This window comes from Polyodon spathula, chromosome 46 (assembly GCF_017654505.1).
Source record: "Polyodon spathula isolate WHYD16114869_AA chromosome 46, ASM1765450v1, whole genome shotgun sequence".
NCBI lineage: Eukaryota > Metazoa > Chordata > Actinopteri > Acipenseriformes > Polyodontidae > Polyodon > Polyodon spathula.
This window is the reverse complement of record NC_054579.1, coordinates 1,403,238-1,422,304: the sequence shown is the minus strand read 5'-3', so window position 1 is coordinate 1,422,304 and position 19,067 is coordinate 1,403,238. Positions and strand designations below refer to the sequence as shown.

General features: G+C 48.0%; 3 protein-coding genes across 3 annotated transcripts in view; 2 read left to right on the top strand and 1 right to left on the bottom strand.

Annotated features, from left to right (window-relative positions):
* micall1a (MICAL-like 1a) overlaps nucleotides 1-7,353 on the top strand; it is a 17,613-nt gene extending 10,260 nt beyond the window's left edge. The window contains 14 exon segments of the mRNA XM_041237844.1: nucleotides 315-448; nucleotides 624-1,405; nucleotides 1,812-1,875; nucleotides 2,189-2,523; nucleotides 3,371-3,594; nucleotides 3,597-3,671; nucleotides 3,674-3,793; nucleotides 4,073-4,213; nucleotides 4,567-4,693; nucleotides 4,914-5,004; nucleotides 5,186-5,259; nucleotides 5,683-5,797; nucleotides 5,960-6,006; nucleotides 6,348-7,353. Coding sequence (XP_041093778.1) covers nucleotides 315-448; nucleotides 624-1,405; nucleotides 1,812-1,875; nucleotides 2,189-2,523; nucleotides 3,371-3,594; nucleotides 3,597-3,671; nucleotides 3,674-3,793; nucleotides 4,073-4,213; nucleotides 4,567-4,693; nucleotides 4,914-5,004; nucleotides 5,186-5,259; nucleotides 5,683-5,797; nucleotides 5,960-6,006; nucleotides 6,348-6,502 — 2,484 coding nt within the window. The 3' untranslated portion in view covers nucleotides 6,503-7,353.
* Nucleotides 7,354-10,482: 3,129 nt separating this feature from the next.
* On the bottom strand, nucleotides 10,483-14,031 carry c46h22orf23 (chromosome 46 C22orf23 homolog). Its single transcript, XM_041237911.1, has 7 exons — nucleotides 13,932-14,031; nucleotides 13,463-13,574; nucleotides 12,691-12,753; nucleotides 12,120-12,299; nucleotides 11,912-12,040; nucleotides 11,581-11,681; nucleotides 10,483-10,942 (listed from the first exon to the last, which is right to left on the bottom strand). Exons 2-7 carry the CDS (start codon nucleotides 13,563-13,565, stop codon nucleotides 10,802-10,804), a joined length of 717 nt encoding a protein of 238 aa, XP_041093845.1. The 5' UTR covers nucleotides 13,566-13,574; nucleotides 13,932-14,031; the 3' UTR covers nucleotides 10,483-10,801.
* A 1,042-nt stretch (nucleotides 14,032-15,073) lies between these two features.
* Nucleotides 15,074-17,932, top strand: polr2f (RNA polymerase II, I and III subunit F). Its single transcript, XM_041237939.1, has 5 exons — nucleotides 15,074-15,226; nucleotides 16,334-16,403; nucleotides 16,679-16,809; nucleotides 16,955-17,026; nucleotides 17,537-17,932. The coding sequence occupies exons 1-5, from the start codon at nucleotides 15,207-15,209 to the stop codon at nucleotides 17,625-17,627; spliced, it is 384 nt and encodes a 127-aa protein (XP_041093873.1). The 5' UTR covers nucleotides 15,074-15,206; the 3' UTR covers nucleotides 17,628-17,932.
* The last annotated feature ends 1,135 nt before the right edge of the window (nucleotides 17,933-19,067 follow it).

Genomic DNA, 19,067 nt, shown 5'->3' with positions numbered 1-19,067 from the left:
CGATGCTTGTCTCTGTCTGTCTGTCTGCCTGCCTGCCTGTCTCTGTGTGTGTGTGTCTCTGTCTGTCTATCTGCCTGCGTGTGTCTGTCTGTCTGTCTGTGTGTGTCTGTCTGTGTGTGTGTGTGTGTCTGTCTGTCTGTCTGCCTGTGTGTGTCTGTCTGTCTGTCTGTCTGTCTGTGTGCCTGTGTGTGTCTGTCTGTGTGTGTGTCTGTCTGCCTGTGTGTGTGTGTGTGTGTGTGTGTGTGTGTCTCTGTCTGTCTGTCTGTGTGTGTGTGTGTGTGTGTGTGTGTGTGTGTTTCTGTCTCTTCCCCCAGAGCTCCCCTGTCCCAGGGAGTGTCCCGTCCCATCGAGAGACCCTGAGCAGCACCTGCGCCGCCTGCCAGAAACACGTCCATCTGGTGCAGAGGTACCTGGCCGAGGGGAAGCTCTACCACCGCAGCTGTTTCAGGTAAGCAGTGTATTTTACACAGCGGGGCTCCGAACCCCAGGACTGGGTGCAGCAGCAGCAGCAGGGCTAGTGTGAGTTTCACACCCTGCTCATTGCATAGTTTGTGTTCTGATCCCCATGGCATTAGTGCTGTTATTGACACCTCTTCCTCTCTCTCTCTCTCTGTCTCTCTCAGGTGTAAGGAATGCTCCAGCACTCTCTTGCCAGGCTCTTACAGAGCCGGCTCTGAATCGGGCTCCTTTGTCTGCACACATCACTACGGGAAACCCTCAGCCAATCAGAACGGCCGGCCGGACCTCAGCCAGCGGGGGGGAGGAGCCACGGCTGAGACCCCGCCCTCTGGGAGGGACCAGGCTCAAGCGTTCTCTGTTCGGAGGCTTTCTGAGCGCTTCTCCGGAGCGCGAGGGACCTACACTCCCCACGCAGTGAAACAGGAGGAGAGGAGAGCGCCGGCACAGGAAGACAAAAGTGCGCCGGTAGATGGAGACGCAGCCGCATCGGGACAGGAAGTGAGAACTGAGCCACAGCAGGGAGGCGAAAGTGCGTCAGGAATGGAAGTCGAGGAGGCGTCCGGACAGGAAGACACGAGTGTGGCGGAACAGGAAGTGAGACCCGAGCCGCCCCAGCAAAACCAAACTGGACCGGGACAGGAAGTCACGACTGTCGCAAAAGAGGAACACAAAACCGTGCCGCGACAGGAAGCGGTTGTACCTCAACAGGAAGTGACCTCCGTCCCGCCCAACCCCTTCGACAGCGATGAGGGGGAGGAGCCCAGTGCGGGCGTGTCCAACGGGGGCCCTCACTGCAGCCAATCGGGGGCCGGGGGCGGGGCTGCTAGCAGGCCTGTCCCCACCCCTCGCAGGATTCCAGAACCCGACAGCCCCTCCCCGGGGCCACGCCCAGTCCCCAAACCCAGGGGGCTGACGGCACAGGAAGTGTCACCAAGAGAGGTGAACGGTGAGTCAGGGAGGGGGGAGAGCGTCAGTGATTTTGAACGTGTTGATTCGGGGGCGGTCAGTCAGTCCTGCTGAATCCATGAAAGGAAAGTTATGAAAATTATGTTTATCTTTTTTAATAATCGTCTTGAATTTTAGGATTGAGACATTAATAAAAATATATAAACAATTTTTACTATTAGAAGTAGTGTACTGTACTGATATTAAGTCTGTTTTTTATATAGAGCCTTTCATAGTGGACCATTATCACAAAGCGCTTTACAGAGGCAGGCTGTGAGATGGGATTTGACCCTTCAGGTTATGAGCCCTGGACTTTAACCACTGCACCTCACTTCTAAATTTTATTGTGCTGCACTGGTATTGTATTTTATTGTGATTTGAGTCTCGTGTGTTTTGCCCCTGTGCAGGAGACCCAGAACTGTCCAGTAGAACCAGTCTCAGACCCAGCGACCGGTCCCAGTCCCCAGCTAGGTGAGCCACAGAGACTTCTGGAACAGAGGACTCACTTCAACAGTGCCGAGAAAGGTCTAGCAGTCACGATTAAAACGGGAACCTTGTATTTACCCTAAGCGAGGGACACCCATGGGGTCTCTGTATTCCAAATTGTACATTAATCCTTTGCAGTCCTTTTATTCAGCCCTTGTCGGGCGTGTCGGGTTCAATGCACCATTTCCTGTTTTGTGATCAAAGAAAAAAAATAATCCTGTTTAATAAAACAGACTGCGTGAAATTAACTGGGTTCATAAAAATAACTGAACGAAAATTGTGTTTTGGCTAAACCCAGGATAGTCCCGCCCTGGATGGCTCTGGTCCAATCGGAACCCAGGAAGAAGCCGGCGCCTCCCCCTCCCACTGGCACAGCCACGCCCTCTCGCTCGTGTTCTATCCCCGCCCTCAAAGCTGAGGTCTCGGCTCCAGAAACCCCGCCCACCTCCACGAACCCCTTCGATGATGAGGAGGGGGAGGAGGAGGCGGGGCCAGGATGCAACAAGACCACGCCCCCATCGACAGGGGGAGGAGCTCTGAAGCCAGGACACCCTTGGTATGGGATCACCCCTGACAGCAGCCCCAAACCCAAGAAACCCCCAGCTCCCAGAGCCCCGCCCGCTTCACCGGCAGGTCAGAATCTGATCCAGGAGTCGTGCTGAAAGAGAATCTGAAAGTAGCCCTCTGTGCTGTCCTTACCTCTCTGTGAGGTTTATTCTGATGGGCGCCTCTTTTACTGCTCAAGCCTTTGTTTTTTTTACCCAAGTTCAGGAGCCGTTCAGTTCCACAGCTCTGCTCCCCCCCCATCTTGCTTTATTGTTACTGTTGAATTATTACACACTGCTTTGTAGCTTTCCCGTGTACTTACTGGAAGGAAAAACCAACTAATTGAAAAATATGACATTTCAAAATCTAACATTGAACACTACTGAACTACTATTATGGCGTCCGGTAGACTTTTTTTGTGATGTCATTTTGTAGTTTTTTGGATTTACATCACAATGTTAAATAAAAGTTACGTTCATATAATTTCTTTTTTTTAAATGGTCTCAGCCCTAAAATTCTAGGTGATGCAAAACGTTCTGGTCCGAGCTGTAGTCGCCTGCCACAGATACACGAAGCGCAGGTTAGATCTGCCAAAGTGTCTTTATAGAATTAAGAGCCAGCGCCATCTAGTGCCACTGCGCGTTGCTTGTTTTGATGGCAGTACACTAGCCGGGCACTAGATGGCGCTTGCTACAATGCGGCTGGCAGTGCAAGTGGAACTGGAGAGCAGCTCTAGAACTTGCAGTTAAAACAGCATGCAAAAAAAAATAATAATGACCAACAGTGTTTGAATAAATGAATTATTAGAAACATCGTCAGAGGGCAGTAAATAAAAATTCTGGACAGAAATTTGAAGATGCTTGGTGGTATTATTAGATATTCTGCTGTGCCGCTGTTTTTCACTGACTGTCGTTTTTCTCTCCCTGTCTCGCAGCTCAGACTCGCTCCACCCCCTCCTCCTCCAGCCCCTCCCCTGCCCTCAGTGTGGAGAGCATGTCCTCCGACGCTTCCTCCAAGTCTCCGCCAGGGGGCAGCGCCTCCCCGGAGTCTCCCGTCACCAAGAGCGTCTCCGAGCCCTCCATCAGCGGCCCCTCCCACTCTGCCGCTGCCTCGGCTAATCAAATGCCTCTCCCCTCCCCCGGACCCGCCCGGCGGCCGGGAGGTCAGCCAATACCAGCTCGGCTCCCGCCACTCCTCAGCCCAACCGCAGTTCCAGTCCTACAGGATGGGGGAGGGGGAGGGACCTCCCAGACCGCCCTCCACCCCCAGCCCCATGGCTGTGCTGTTCCCAGCCGAGTCCAGGACACCCCCAAAGCCCCCTGCTCCCTCCACACAGACCCCCAAGCAGCTGGTAAAGGTATATGCTTATATTAATCCCGAGACAGGAATAAGACTCCTATTGCATAGTAGTTCACCCATTCCAGGTTTTACTACCAGCTTGGTTAGATCGACCCTTCTGTTAATGAAGAGACAGCTGTCTTGTACCTTCAGAGACAGGGAAAGGGGGCTGACCAGACACTTCTGTTTAGAGAGAGGACTGGTCAGTGATGTTATAGGTTGGTTGATGCTGTGGTTGGGATTTTGCGTTGAGCTCTCTAGTTGAATCTGAGATTGTGTTTGTCTCTTCTCCCCGCAGAGCTCCTGTAAGGAGAACCCTTTCAACAGGAAATCGGCCTCCCCTTCTCCAGCCCCCTCCCCTCAACACAAGAGCCCTCGGGGCCCCAAGCCAGCGCGGCCCCCGGCCCCCGGACACGGCTTCCCGCTCATTAAGAGAAAGGTAGGCAGGGGACACACGACGCCACCCACAGGGCTGTCCAGGGACCGCACTGAGAGAGAGCTGAGGAGGGACTGGGAGGGAAGCAGTGTGGCTCTAGCGGAGCTGAGGAGGGACTGGGAGGGAAGCAGTGTGGCTCTAGCGGAGCTGAGGAGGGACTGGGAGGGAAGCAGTGTGGCTCTAGCGGAGCTGAGGAGGGACTGGGAGGGAAGCAGTGTGGCTCTAGCGGAGCTGAGGAGGGACTGGGAGGGAAGCAGTGTGGCTCTAGCGGAGCTGAGGAGGGACTGGGAGGGAAGCAGTGTGGAGGCGAGGAGGGGACTGGCAGGTAGTGATGTTTGTGTGTCTGTGGGTTTCAGGTGCAGTCTGACCAGTATATTCCAGCTGAAGATATCCAGGTGGAAATGGAGAGCATTGAGGTGCAGCTGGATGAATTGGAGCACAGAGGGGTTGAGATGGAGCAGAGACTGAGACAGTGCGAGAGTGGTGAGTCTGCAATCAACACAGCACGGTTACATCGCTTTCAATGTGCTACTGACAAGAGGGAGGCTGTTCAGGGAGCCTCCCTTTCGCCTTCTCTTTCACTGTGTTCCACCAGCACAGGAGGAGGCTGATCGGTCTCTCTGGGATGGATTGGTAGAGCCTGGCTAGGTATTCTCTCTCTGGGGTGGATTAATAGCGACCTGTGTGTGTTTTTGATTGACAGATGATGCAGAGGAGGGCATGCTTGTTGATTGGTTCAAGCTGATCCATGAGAAGCACCTGCTGGTGAGGCGGGAGTCGGAGCTCATGTACACGTGAGTACAGTGCCCGTTGAACACACAGCGACTGGATTCAACGTTCCTAGGAGTTTAATAATAAGACACACCTGAGCTTGTTACCTAGACACATTGGGGCTAACCTAGCTCACAGTAAAACCAAATCCCTGGTTAACTGAACCCTCTCCCTCTCTCTCCTTCTCTCCTTCCCTCTCTGCAGGAGGAAACAGCAGAATCTAGAGGAGAGACAAGCAGACGTGGAGTATGAACTGAGGTGCCTGCTGAACAAACCAGGTGAGAGAGACAGTGACGCACACTGACGCACACAAGGCCAGTCAGTCTGCACAGAACTTCAGTCACACCCGGTATGGTGGGACTGCTGCAATATGTTATTTACAGGAGTGGAGCTTGGGTAATTTTTTTAGCATTTCGTATTTCTGGAGGTGTGGGTTTGTACAGACAGACAGTCCTATGGTTGTAGCTATAGTCCTGGCTGTGCCGAGTTGCCGGTCTTCGCGGGGATTCCACATGGAGCATTGACTCGCTGTGCTACAGTGGCCCCTATTGGCCAGGAGGGATTAAAACCGACACCTGCCTTTGTCCTCCAGTGGAGCGTGGAAAGGATTGCCGTGGATATCGGAGGGCACTCGCTGACCGTAATGTTTTAATGGATCTCTCTCTCTCTCTCTCTCTCTCTCTCTCTCTCTGTCTGTCCAGAGAAAGACTGGACAGACGATGACCGAATGAGGGAGCAGGAGCTGATGCAGGAGTTGACGACGATCGTGGAGCAGCGGAATGCCATCGTCAACTGCCTGGACGAGGACCGGCAGAGGTGAGGAGACAGGCAGGCAGACAAACGAGAGAGAGATTCAGATTCAGAGTCACTAGAGGTCTCTCTCAGTGTCTTCAGTGTGAATTCAATGGCAAACGTTTCCACTGGAAGTCTTTCCCTGGGTCTTCACTCCTGTTTTAAATGGTCTCTTTCTCTTTCTAGGGAAGAGGAGGAGGATAAGATGCTGGAAACCATGATCAAAAACAAAGGTTGGAACCCAGGCCGCTTTCACATCGCTTTCTTTGTGTGCAAAATCTTCACTGCCATCCATTTCCACAGTTGTGTGACCAAAATAGACTTGGGATCTGGGAATGTGAATTTGTTAGATTGACTGCAATTGTGTGATCTAGACGGTGAATGGTGTAGCGGAGGGTTAGTGGAAATCGAGAAAGCTGAATGAGAGCCAAGTCCTGTTTCTTACACTATCAATGGCTCTCCTTTTCTTCAGTCAGGGCTCGTGTTTTTCAACTTCAATCAATAATCAAGCAATCCCGAGTCGTTATTTTATTACTGTAACATCTCTCTAATAACCTCTCCCCCCTCCCTTCAGATTTTCACAAGGAGGGGGACAGCGAGCCCAAGAAGAAAGGCAAGTTCAAGCCCATGAAGGTGTTCAAGCTGCTGGGGAGCGGAGGCAAGGCTGAGGGCAAGAGCCGGTCTCCCAAAGACAAGAGCAAGCCGGTGAAGAGCTCTCCTTCACAGTAGAGTGAGGGAGAGGGAGGTCTGATTAACATCTACGACCAGGGGTCCCTTACTGCTGGGGGGGCACTGCTGTGCAATAGGAGGCTGATTCCCATCCCTGATCTTTCTGTCTAAATATCCCACTGCTACCACCAATATACTGCAGCTCTCGCCACTATAAAATCAGCTACAAACCTCCATCAACCAAAGTCTACCTACAGGGATGGGAATCAGACGCCCGCTGCACAGCAGTGTGATCCAGTCCTGGTTTCACTAGGAGTTTAACAATAAGACACACCTGAGCTTGTTCCCTAGACACACTGAGGGCTGATCAAGCTGGTAGCAGTAAAACCTGGACTAGATCACACTGCTCCTGATATGTGACCCCAGTATTCAGGGCTCCCAATATTTAGGTGCTGTTCAATACTGGCTCCACTGACCTTTACATGACCCTATACTGTACCCAATGGGAGATATGCAAATTAGAAAACTAGAATTGTTATTTGTCTGGTACCGTGGTTATAATGTCGCTCCTTGTTCTTGATACAGCTAATGAATCTCGCACACTGTTGCACTTTTCTCTCTCCTGCTTTGGTTGAGAAGAAGCTCACAGTGTTGTTCAGCAACACAAAGCCACAGCTGTCTCTAACTAATGTCTTCTACTACTCCACACACACACACACACACTTTTGTGCGGCATTTTCTGTTCCGATCGCTGCTTGAACAGTTGAAAGCAAACCCTGTGGTCTCACTGTAGCCCTCTTATGTGATCTAAACGCTGGCGTGACCCTCCCTGGCCTCCCCCTACACTCTGCCCCCTAGTGGATGTCAAAAGTACTGCACGTTACAGCTACTGCCAGAAGTTTTGCGTCACCTAGAACTTTGTGAAGGGAGATGAGTTCGTTCTGTAGGGGGGATGCCAAACTTGGCCGCAGCTGTAGAAGGAACAAAGCTGGCTGCAGTGTTTCCTGCGCCCGCTAGGGGGCGGCAGTGTGTTAATAATGATTCCACTGTTGCACCTAATTCTGAATATGCCATTGAGACAAGAGCTGAAAAGAAAAAGGTCTAATTAAGCACATCACTTTAAGTAATTGAGAGCTGGGTTGGAATGAAGACCAGCAGCCACAGGGAGTTTGTCTTTGGTGGTAACTCCTGTCTTTCTGAAAAAAATATTACTATCTATCCTTTTTAATTAAATTAGATTTTAAATACTGACAGCGCTGTTTCTTGTTAGATTTCGAAACGTCACTTTTTTTTTCCTGCTTTCGGGTTTCATTCGACTTTGTGAAGGGAGATGAGTTCGTTCTGTAGGGGGGATGCCAAACTTGGCCGCAGCTGTAGAAGGAACAAAGCTGGCTGCAGTGTTTCCTGCGCCCGCTAGGGGGCGGCAGTGTGTTAATAATGATTCCACTGTTGCACCTGATTCTGAGGGCGCCATTGAGACAAAGCTGAAAAGACACATCACTTAAGATCACTGTGATGTTTCAGACTCTTACGGAGTTTGTCTTTGGTGGTAACTCCTGTCTTTCTGAAAAAAACCACTGTCCCCCCTTTTTTTTTAAATTAGATTTTAAATACTGACTTTAAATGATTAGGATGTGGGAATCTATGTATTTTAATGTAACACGTTTTGATTAAATGTACAGATTTTAAAATGCTTTTGTGTAGACAATGTAGAGATATAATTTTATTTATACTGTCAGTGCGATTTTGATTTCATATTTATTTTCATTTTAAGCAGACGTTCAAGTAATTGGCCACATACGGTTATAGCATTAGAACATGTCTTTAATTCCGGTACTCTCAGACTGGGATAATGTGATCAAATATGAAATTCAGTGTCTCTCAATATCGTCAAGACAAAGACTTCTAGAGGAAACGTTTGCCACTGAATTCACACTGAAGACACTGAGAGAGACTTCTAGTGGAAACGTTTGCCATTGAATTCACACTGAAGACACTGAGAGAGACTTCTAGTGGAAACGTTTGCCATTGAATTTATGAAGTTTTTAAGAGCGGAAGTATTCCTGCATTCAACGTTTTCTTGCAAACCAACAGATCTGCGATTTGCTTAAACACATTCTCACTCTCTGCAGAGCAATAGGTTCATATAACAGAAGACAGACGGACTCAATGCTAGGGTTCTTGAAACCAGCGTGTTTAAAATATCCACAGTCTGTTAAAATGCCTTTTTTTAAAACTGTTAAATAACTGTCTCTCTTGAAGTTATCCTTAAGAGTTTAACAATCGTTTGAAACTAACGCACAAGAACATCTTCTGTAGGAACTGGGGTCTGTCTGCGTGTGCTCGTTGAATCATGGGTGCATTAATTAAAGAACTGAATCCGTGGCCAAAACCCGTGTGGAATAACCTTGACGGAATTGGAGAGGACGAATCATTACAGTCTCCTACTGTGCTCTCTCGATCTCTGCTTTCGTTCCCTTAGATGCGGGACCCCCTGTTTTAGCTGCTTCTCATTCCAACTGCGCTCTCAATTCCGGACTGAACCCCTTAATTGAGCTGTTAATTACTTTATTGGACCTTTTATTTGGGAGATCCACAAAACATTAGGAGTAACTTAAAATCTAACTTTTTAGAAGCCGGGAACGATTAAAAAGGTCGAATTTAGTTCAATTCAGGGTTTAGTGAAGTAGTTGAGAGCCGAGTTGGACTGAAACCAGGTTGCTCTGCGTTGGAACGTCACGTTTTGGAATAAGGTGGTGGTGTGACTAGCTTCTGCTAGACTAGTATTCCCGTTTGCACATCCATTCACTGAATAACTATCAGATGTGTCGTTTTGAAAGCTAGCGAACACACAGACAGCGTCGCACCTCCTTGATCACTGGGAGGGTGGAACTGCACCCCTTTCAGTCTTGATTCCTGTCAAAACCAACCAGCAGCTGCTTCCCCTATTGACTGACACACTGAAGACACCGCCCACCTAGGAAGTGTAAGCATAATAGACAGCCCGGAAGACAGCGCAAGCAAACAGAGAACTTTCTTTAATCCAGCGCAACGCCGGATATGTTTTCAAATGCATGTTTGTGATGTCATTCATGTCATGAATGGACGTGGATAAGACTGGTAAGATTTCTCAGAGCATTTTGTAAGATGCAAGCCCTTTCCGGAGAGAAAGACCACCATGTCTTGGAAGATGAGGACCGCTGGTCTGAAAGAGGCGACCCTGTAAAAGCTTGTTCTGGATTATTTGTCTCGTAAGCTTTCTGTCTTTTTAACCCATTGGGGGGGGGGGCTTGTTAGAGGGGTCTAAGATGAAGTAACAAAAAAGATATTAAGTTTTTTTTAAATAAAAAACTAAAGCACATTCTGGATTTCTTTTTTTATTATATGACTTTTGTTTTAATATAATAACTAGAATGATACTGCGAACGAGTCTCCCGGAACCAAAAATAGCAGTCCAGGAGTATTTCATGCTAGATTTTGAAATGCCACGTTTTTCAATGTAAGTATCTGGAAAAAGTACAAAGCACTGGGTGTGGAATTCAATATGTTAACAAGGGAACATTATTCAGCAGCTTTCACTGGACTCTATGAAGCTGAGGGAGTTCATTCTATATAGAGGGGGTGCAATTCAATATGTTAACAAGGGAACATTATTCAGCAGCTTTCACTGGACTCTATGAAGCTGAATCAGTTCATTCTATATAGAGGGGGTGCAATTCAATATGTTGGACAGTGATGTCACATCGTTTCCATCCCTGTCTCTCCAGATCACTTCAGGTTCAGGGCTCCACCCCACTGATCTGCACACCAGCCGGGTCTGCTCTCCTTGTGTAGAGTCCATAGAGATTGAGGGCTGGGTCCCCAGTTGAGGGCTGGGTCCCCAATTCCCCCATGTTAACAAGGGAACATTATTCAGCAGCTTTCACTGGACTCTATGAAGCTGAATCAGTTCATTCTATATAGAGGGGGTGCAATTCAATATGTTAACAAGGGAACATTATTCAGCAGCTTTCACTGGACTCTATGAAGCTGAATCAGTTCATTCTATATAGAGGGGGTGCAATTCAATATGTTAACAAGGGAACATTATTCAGCAGCTTTTGTCCACAGCTGTAGGCATTAAATAGGTGGGACCATAGCCAGGGCAGTAAAGAGTTAAAACAGGTTTCCAAGAACAACAGAGAAAGAATCGATGTTACTCGTCAAGTTGGTCAAAGGAAACCCTCTGGAGCTGCAAAGGCTGTTTTACAAATGCGCAGAGTAACTGGAATGGAGAGAGTTCAGTACGTCGCAGTGGAGCCAGACCACACCCTGCACAGTCACTACAGCACAGTGCACTGAAGTTTGCTCTTTGTGCACTCAGTGGAGCGCAGGACCGTTCACAGGGAAAGCTGCACGTTCAAGTCGCTTCCTTTCTGCTGCTGCTTCCTGTTCTCTCTCCGTCATCTTCCTCAGCTCCGAGTTCCTCTCTTTATCGATAATCTCCAGCTCCCTGATTTTCTGGGAATTCATAAAGAATAATCAGTATTTTTCTAAATACCAGTCCCTCTTGTGTGTGTGTGTGTGTGTGTGTGTGTGTGTGTGTGTAATTTATAGTGATTCACCTGTGAGGACTCAGAGCTGACGATCGCTGCTGTTTGCTGTGTGTTTAAAGCCCTCGCAGTGATAATGCAGTGTAATCCTGGTGATTCACCTGTGAGATCTCAGAGCTGACGATCGCTGCTGTTTGCTGTGTGTTTAAAGCCCTCGCAGTGATAATGCAGTGTAATCCTGGTGATTCACCTGTGAGATCTCAGAGCTGACGATCGCTGCTGTTTGCTGTGTGTTTAAAGCCCTCGCAGTGATAATGCAGTGTAGTGCTGGTGATTCACCTGTGAGATCTCGGAGCTGACGATCGCTGCTGTTTGCTGTGTGTTTAAAGCCCTCGCAGTGATAATGCAGTGTAGTGCTGGTGATTTACCTGTGAGATCTCAGAGCTGACGATCGCTGCTGTTTGCTGTGTGTTTAAAGCCCTCGCAGTGATAATGCAGTGTAATCCTGGTGATTCACCTGTGAGATCTCAGAGCTGACGATCGCTGCTGTTTGCTGTGTGTTTAAAGCCATCGCAGTGATAATGCAGTGTAGTGCTGGTGATTTACCTGTGAGATCTCAGTGTTGATGAGGGCTTCATACTGCCTCCCTCTCCCCAGAGCTGCCATCTCCTCCAGGAACTGCTGCCTCTCGCTGATCTCATCCAGCACTGCACGAGAGACAGAGACACAGTCACACTGACAGCACTGCAAGAGAGTGAGATACACACTGACACACGCACACCCCGTCTGTCTGTCTGTGTGTCAGTACATCGGTACACCTGTCCTATTCTGCACATGCTGCTCAAACATCGTGGTCACTCATTTTTCTCCTCACACAGACAGCTCAGTTTCCAGAGAGGGTGTTACTGGCAGGCTGCTTGACTGTCCCCTCACTCACCCTCCTGGAAGCGGTCTCTCTCCGGCTCTGGCTCTGCCGGGGCGCTGCGTTTTTGGGGTTTGTTTTCGGGGGCGTCCTGTCCCGTTGCCAGTAGATTCTGTAAGCGCATCTTCTCTTTCTCCTGGTCTCCTGTAAGGGGGGGGGGGGGTGCATTATAGAGCCGTCAGGGTTCAGCACTGCGTCTCGGTGCAGGAGCTACAATACTCACGAACGGGTCTGGGGCGGAACGTCTCTCTCTCGTAGGCGTTTCCGGAACGGCACAGTGCGGCACTGCGCAGCTGGGGTTTGCCAGACACTCCGAGGGCTTTGATTGGTGCACGGGCAGGGGGTGGGGCCTTCTGGTCATCGCTGGAGGTGGGGTTACACTTCAAGGGGAGGCTGTCCCCCTCTGAGTGGAGAGGGAGAGAGAGAGAGAGGATAGGAAACAGCGCCCTCTGTCTGCGATTCTGGCTGCATTCGCTCTGCAGCTTGTAGATTCAATAGAGCTGCATGATTATTCTATCATTGGGATAATCAGGTGCTGAATCAGGGGAGGGTCGCTGGTGTCGAGTCACCACTCAGAGTAAAACGAGTGAGGAGACAGCTGTTTGAGTTTGCGATGATCGCTGACTCTGCAGAGGAGAACAGCCACCCCCAGACGGCTGTTTCTTCACTCTTTTCATTCTGAGCCTGATCGACACCCTCTCCTGTGGACGGCTCCAGCCGGACAATGCAATAGCGGGTTTGTGCGGCTCCCGGTCACGTTGACACAGCAAAAGCATATCCTTGTAGCGACTCACTTTTCATCCTGTCGTGGAGCTGTCTCTGCTGAAAGCTGGTCAGTCTGGATTCCTGCATCATCACTGAAACCCATATATAAAACAGAAAGCTGAAACGTTGAGTGAACGATACTGTATTTACACAACGTGTGAGGGGAGACATATTAGAAGACAGAGCTTATTTCCAACGTGTGCCGTCTCTATCTATGCCTATGCCAGCCTTGCTTGTGTGCCGAACACGGTGCATGGAAGTATGAGCTACATATAGCAGGTGTTTGTATATTTTTATCCAACCCCTGTGTGTATACAGCTGTGTCCAAAAGTGTTGCATCATTACCTTGTACAGTTTCTCACCCTTTCTCACATTACTTGTCTTTATTACATAGCTGAGTCATATACCCCAGCGTGGCTCTTACTATACAATGTAAAGCAGAGTTATGCAAGCTTATAGGTTAGCAAGAGCCACACTGATTACCACAGGGAGGGGAATCAGACTCCCGCTGCACAGCAGTGTGATCCAGTCCTGGTTTCACTAGGAGTTTAATAATAAGACACTCCTGAGCTTGTTCCCTAGACACACTGGGGGCTGATCAAGCTGGTAGCAGCGAAACCTGGACTGGATCACACTGCTGTGCAATAGGAGTCTGATTCCCATCCAGCAGGAATTTATTATCATACACAATATATAAAGTATCGGATTTCAAAAAGATAGTCAATAACACATCAGTAATAATCAACAGTACGTCATGCATTTGTAATGCAATCTTTTTTTCTGTATATGATGGTTTCTCACGTTTCATCAGCTCCTGTGTCTCTCTGCTGTACTGGGGGTGCCTGGCGTAGTTCCATAGCCCAGAACCAGCCGCTGTCTTCCCAGTCCTGTTACTGACCGACATGACGCGTCTCTGTACCGGGAGAGGGGGGCAAACACATTGTAGCTACACTTTATAACATCTCACTGTGTGCAAAGCACAGCAACGTGTAGCAACAGTACTGTGAAATGATCGTCTGCACGTATCATGCATGCATTGTGGATCATAGGAACAGCGTGGCAGCCCGAGCAGCCAAATTATACATGACAAACGTTTAACAAACGCAATGGCATCAACATTAGCTTTGGAGCAGCAAAATAATTGTACGTTTGACTGTATCGCGTTAATTAAAAAACGGTCCATCGTGAAAGGTAGACAAACTGCGTATGCAAAATGCAAACAAACAGCTAAATGCAATCGCAAAATGAGTAAACGCAAGCTTAAACTTACCTTGGTGTTCTCGCTGAACCCGATCGCCGCCTGCCTTCAAGTCTCGAAAGGACGCGAAAGCCGCTGCCATGGTAACGGGGGGGGGGGCTGGGGGGGTGTAATGTAATGCATTGTATTTTGCTGCAAAGCAACGTGTAAGAGAGCCTAAATAAATTATTTTGAGCATGCTTTTAACCGGTGCCCTTGCCTCGGGTGCCTTGGCCGAGAGTCGTTTTGATGAGGCAGTCTACAAGCGCAGTACAGCAGCCAGTGGGGTCCAGTGGTTAAAGTCCTGGACTCGTAACCAGGACACGGGTTCAAATCCCACCCCTGCCACTGACCGGCTCTCTGTGTGTGACCCTGAGAGAGTCACCTCCTTGTGCCCCGTCCTGCGGATGAGATGATAACAGCCTGCCTCTAAGCGCTTTGTGATGGTGGGCCACTATGAAAGGCGCTATATTATTATTATTATTATTACTATAAGCGTTTCACCAGAGGCAAGAGATGGAGAAGCTGTCTCTCGCTTTCAGTTTAATTATTTTGGACGCTACCTCCCAGTCCACCCACACACCACCCACCCACCCACCCCCACCCCACACCCACCCACACCCACACCCACACAGGTAAACAAGCAATTGCGGAGTACGGCGGGGAGGGAGTAACACGCAGACATACAGGATAACTTCTCAGTTTTGTTGAAATAAACATTTTAGGCTTTTAGTTGCGTGTAACACATTATCTATATTATATATATATATATATATATATATATATATATATATATATATATATATATATATATATATATATATATATATATAAAAATAAAATAGATGGTTTTTGAATGTGTTTTGTTCCTGTTAAATTAACTTCAATGCTTTGTGCTTCTCCCACGGGGAAATGATATTCTCTGCAGATCGATGTATTGATTATGGCAAGTCAATGCATTGATTTACATGCAACACACGTGTGTCAAGACCAAATTAAGTTATCAACTGTTACTGTCCATGACACAAATCCCTCTAGAGTGAATGTATGTTTTATTTGAAGAAAAAAAAAACAACAACAACAACACTATTTATAATGAATTTATTTATGCGGGACAAGAAGAACGCTTTAATTACAAACAAACGCCGTTGCCATGGGAGCGCAGTTTGAACAGGAAGTAGTGAAGTTGGGGCGGAAGGACGCATGAGAGACGGACCCTCCATTACTCAACGTGTTTGTGACCAAAAGACAAAAAAAAAAGGGGGGATAAAAAGCTTCATTAAACAGCGCGGATAAAGAGAGCATAAGATGTCCGACAACGAAGACAAGTAAGCCGTTGCTTTTAAATCGTAGCGATTGCGTGTTTAACGAAAGGAAACGCAGACTGTCTTGAGCAACGTGTTTCCTAATTGCTGTGATGTTTAGTTTAAAAACCCGGCTCCTGGAACGACTGCATGAAATAAATACATTTTCTAAAAGCCGTGATCAGCGTAATAAGGGTTTTAAGTCAGCTTTCAAGCCCGTGTCGTATTTTCTGGACACAACAGACGACCTGGTAGCAAATGCAGTCTTGCAGCTGATTGTAACAACGTGCATCTGATTTACCCTCCATGTGGTTTTACTCAAACCAAAACGAGAATAATTTAATCATCCTATATATATATATATATATATATATATATATATATATATATATATATATATATGCGATTTCCGCGCGTTATTTCCTTTATAGGACCACAGCAAAGCGCCTTGCAGTGAATACACACACTCCCTGAATTATTTTTGACGTGTCGTTTTAATATACACAGTCCAGCGATCGTGAATTGTTCATTTTGAGGTTATTCTACGTCAGAGAAGCAGACCATCGGCATGTATCGCGATACACGCAATACAGCGACCTGCGTTAGACCCCACAAGGTATATACTATGAGGTCCTGGTCACCTCTCGAAGGACAGGTTATAAAGCAATCTTATGTGGGGTCGAGAGTCTTAAGAATTCATTTCATATTTAGTTCTTACGGTGTTTGTCTCTTGTTACAATTGCACCATTCTTTGTACTAAGTGTTTCCCCTCTGTCTGTGACTTAAGCCAGAAAATAATGTTATTGTTGCGTTAAACGAACTGTATTATACTGGCGAGGTATAGGAGTTTAATAATAAGACACACCTGGCTCTCACTAGGAGTTTAATAATAAGACACACCTGAGCTTGTTAGCTAAACACACTGGGGGCTGATCAAGCTGGTAGCGGTAAAACCTGGACTGGATCACACTGCTGCGTGATAGGAGTCTGATTCCCAGCCCGGTTATACATTATCATAAATGGAGGAACCCCACCTACCCAGAATGTGGTCATCTATAAACAGAGCTCTTTAAAATATATAACTTGTTTGTGAATCAGGATGCCTGTCTCATTCAGTCTCTCTCTCCTCAGTTTCGACGATGCAGATTTCGAGGATGGGGAAGAGGATGAAGGGATGGATGATCTGGAGAATGCTGAGGACGTGAGTGTGGAGGAGCAGAGCTGCACAACTAAAAACCAGCAGTCCGAGCCGATCCAGCTTTTAACATTCATTCTGTTTGCATTCGTATTTTTTCTCATTGATAATAACAAGACTCCCATCGCAGAGCTGTTTGAGAGCCAGTGCAGGTTTAACTGTGGTAAGACGTGGACTGGCTCGGGCTGTGTCTGGCAGTGGGAGTCTCTTCTGACACCTCCTGTCTGTGTTCTAGAGTCATGGGTTACAGAGTGCTGTGTTTCTCGCTCTCTCTCTCTCAGGAGGACCGGGAGAATGTGCAGATCTTGCCAGCCGGTGAAGGACAGCTAGCCAATCAGAAACGCATCACCACCTCCTACATGACTAAATACGAGAGAGCCAGAGTCCTGGGGACCAGGGCCCTGCAGATAGCGTGAGTGTGCCAGCCTCTGTCCGTCTGTCTGTCTGTCTCTCTCGCTGAGGATCTGTCTCATTCAGTCTCTCCCTCTCTCAGGGTGTCTGTCTCATTGTCTCTCTCGCTCTGAGGATCTGTCTCATTCAGTTTCTCCCTCTCTCAGGATGTGCGCTCCAGTGATGGTGGAGTTGGAAGGAGAGACTGATCCCTTGCAGATCGCTATGAAGGAGCTCAAGTGAGTCACTGTGTCTGCCCTGGACTGCCTGCTGCTGAGCAGGGATGGGAAATTGAAAATCAATTTCCAATTCACATTTTAATCAATCCCACTGTGTCCTTTGCAACAGGCTTTATCGATCAGACATCCAGACGCCTTGTCAAACGCATGTACAGCTTGTGCAACTGCATGTGTTGCTGACAGCCTGTGCAAGTGTGTGACAGGTTGCGTGTGTGTTTGACCAGTACAGCCAGCGTCGCCAGGAGTGTTTCTCTAAGGATCGCCGTGCATCCAGATCGCGCTCCCTCCTGCAGCAGCAGTGCTGGCTTTCTGTTCCGTCAATGTTTTTCATTTATTACGTGTTTCTTTGCTGACACCTTTATCCCAGGCGACTAAAACAGGTGTTACAGAGCAGTGCGGGGTTACAATGCAAGATTCGTACCTAAACACGGTGTCGTTTACACCAAGTGCAAACACTACTACGAAAAAATATAACGCGCAACAACGACAAGCAGTCTTGCTGTTTTCCAGGTGCAGGAAGATTCCCATTATTATCCGACGCTATCTTCCCGACGGAAGCTACGAGGACTGGGGCTGCGATGAGCTCATCATCACAGACTGAACTCCCTCCAGGAACCAGCCCGGCTTTCTGGGAAAACCCAATGGAGCGGCCTCAGGACTGCAGTTACTACCGACCGCCACACGGGGGTGCCACAGTGCAGGGAGAAGAAATAAAAATCATTGAGGCTGAACTTGGGAGTTGGAAGATTCCACGCACTGTGGTTAGAGAATTAGATTTTAGTCTTGCTTATGTATATATATATATATATACAGGATAACTTTTCAGTTTTGTTGAAATAAGTATTTTAGGGTTTTAGTTGTCTGTGTGATATTATTATATAAAAAAATAAATAGATTGTATTTGAATGTGTTTTGTTCCTGTTAAATTTACTTTAAAGGTTTGTGTTTCTCTCATGGGGAAATTAACACCTTGATTTACATGCAATGTACGTGTTAAGACCAAATTAATACTTGAATTCAAATCTGCTTGGCAGTAAGTCCAATATATATTAATGTTAGTACAGTGCTGGCAGTAAGACTCCTATTCCACAGCAGTGTGATCCATTCCAGGTTTTACTGCTACCAGCTTGGTTAGCCCCCAGCGTGTCTAGGTGACAAGCTCAGGTGTGTCTTTTTGGGAGCCCTGGAATGGATCACAAACTGGTTTGCAATGGGAGTCTTATTCCCAGCCCTGTCGTTTCAATCACAAGTATATTTAAACTTCTGTCTGTTTAGTACGTGATCAGTAAAGCTGTACAGAGTGGGGACAACTTGAATTGCAGTCGTTTGTCCAGCTTAGTGGCTGTGTGTGTGTGCGCGCGCGTGCCTCTGTGTTTGTGTGTGCGCGTCTCTCTGTCTGTGTTCTTCACTGATCAGCACACACAGCTGTGTTGTGAAGGTGAGTCCTGCACAGTCCAGTATTGTGTGTGTGTGTCTCTTCACTGATCAGCACACACAGCTGTGTTGTGAAGGTGAGTCCTGCACAGTCCAGTATTGTGCTCATGCGTCATGTTGCTAATTGCTTGATTTCCTGCCCTGGCTGGAGCTGAGCGCTCTCTCTATAAATATATACAGCTTGGTGGGGCTGAATAATATAGTCTGGAATTTCTACACTGATCTAGTTATTACATGAAACCAGCAGTATCATCTTAAACCAGCACATTCACACTCACCCTGAAGCTAACTGAGTCATTGTGCTGCACCTATCACCTAGAAACATCCATTGGAAATGAGGGTACACCTTCCACCCATCCCAGCCTGTCCCCAGCTCCATGGAGCCACACTGCTTCCCTCCCGGTCCCTCCTCAGCTCCGCTAGAGCCACACTGCTTCCCTCCCGGTCCCTCCTCAGCTCCACTAGAGCCACACTGCTTCCCTCCCAGCCCCTCCTCAGCTCCACTAGAGCCATACTGCTTCCCTCCCGGTCCCTCCTCAGCTCCACTAGAGCCACACTGCTTCCTTCCCGGTCCCTCCTCAGCTCCGCTAGAGCCACGCTGCTTCCC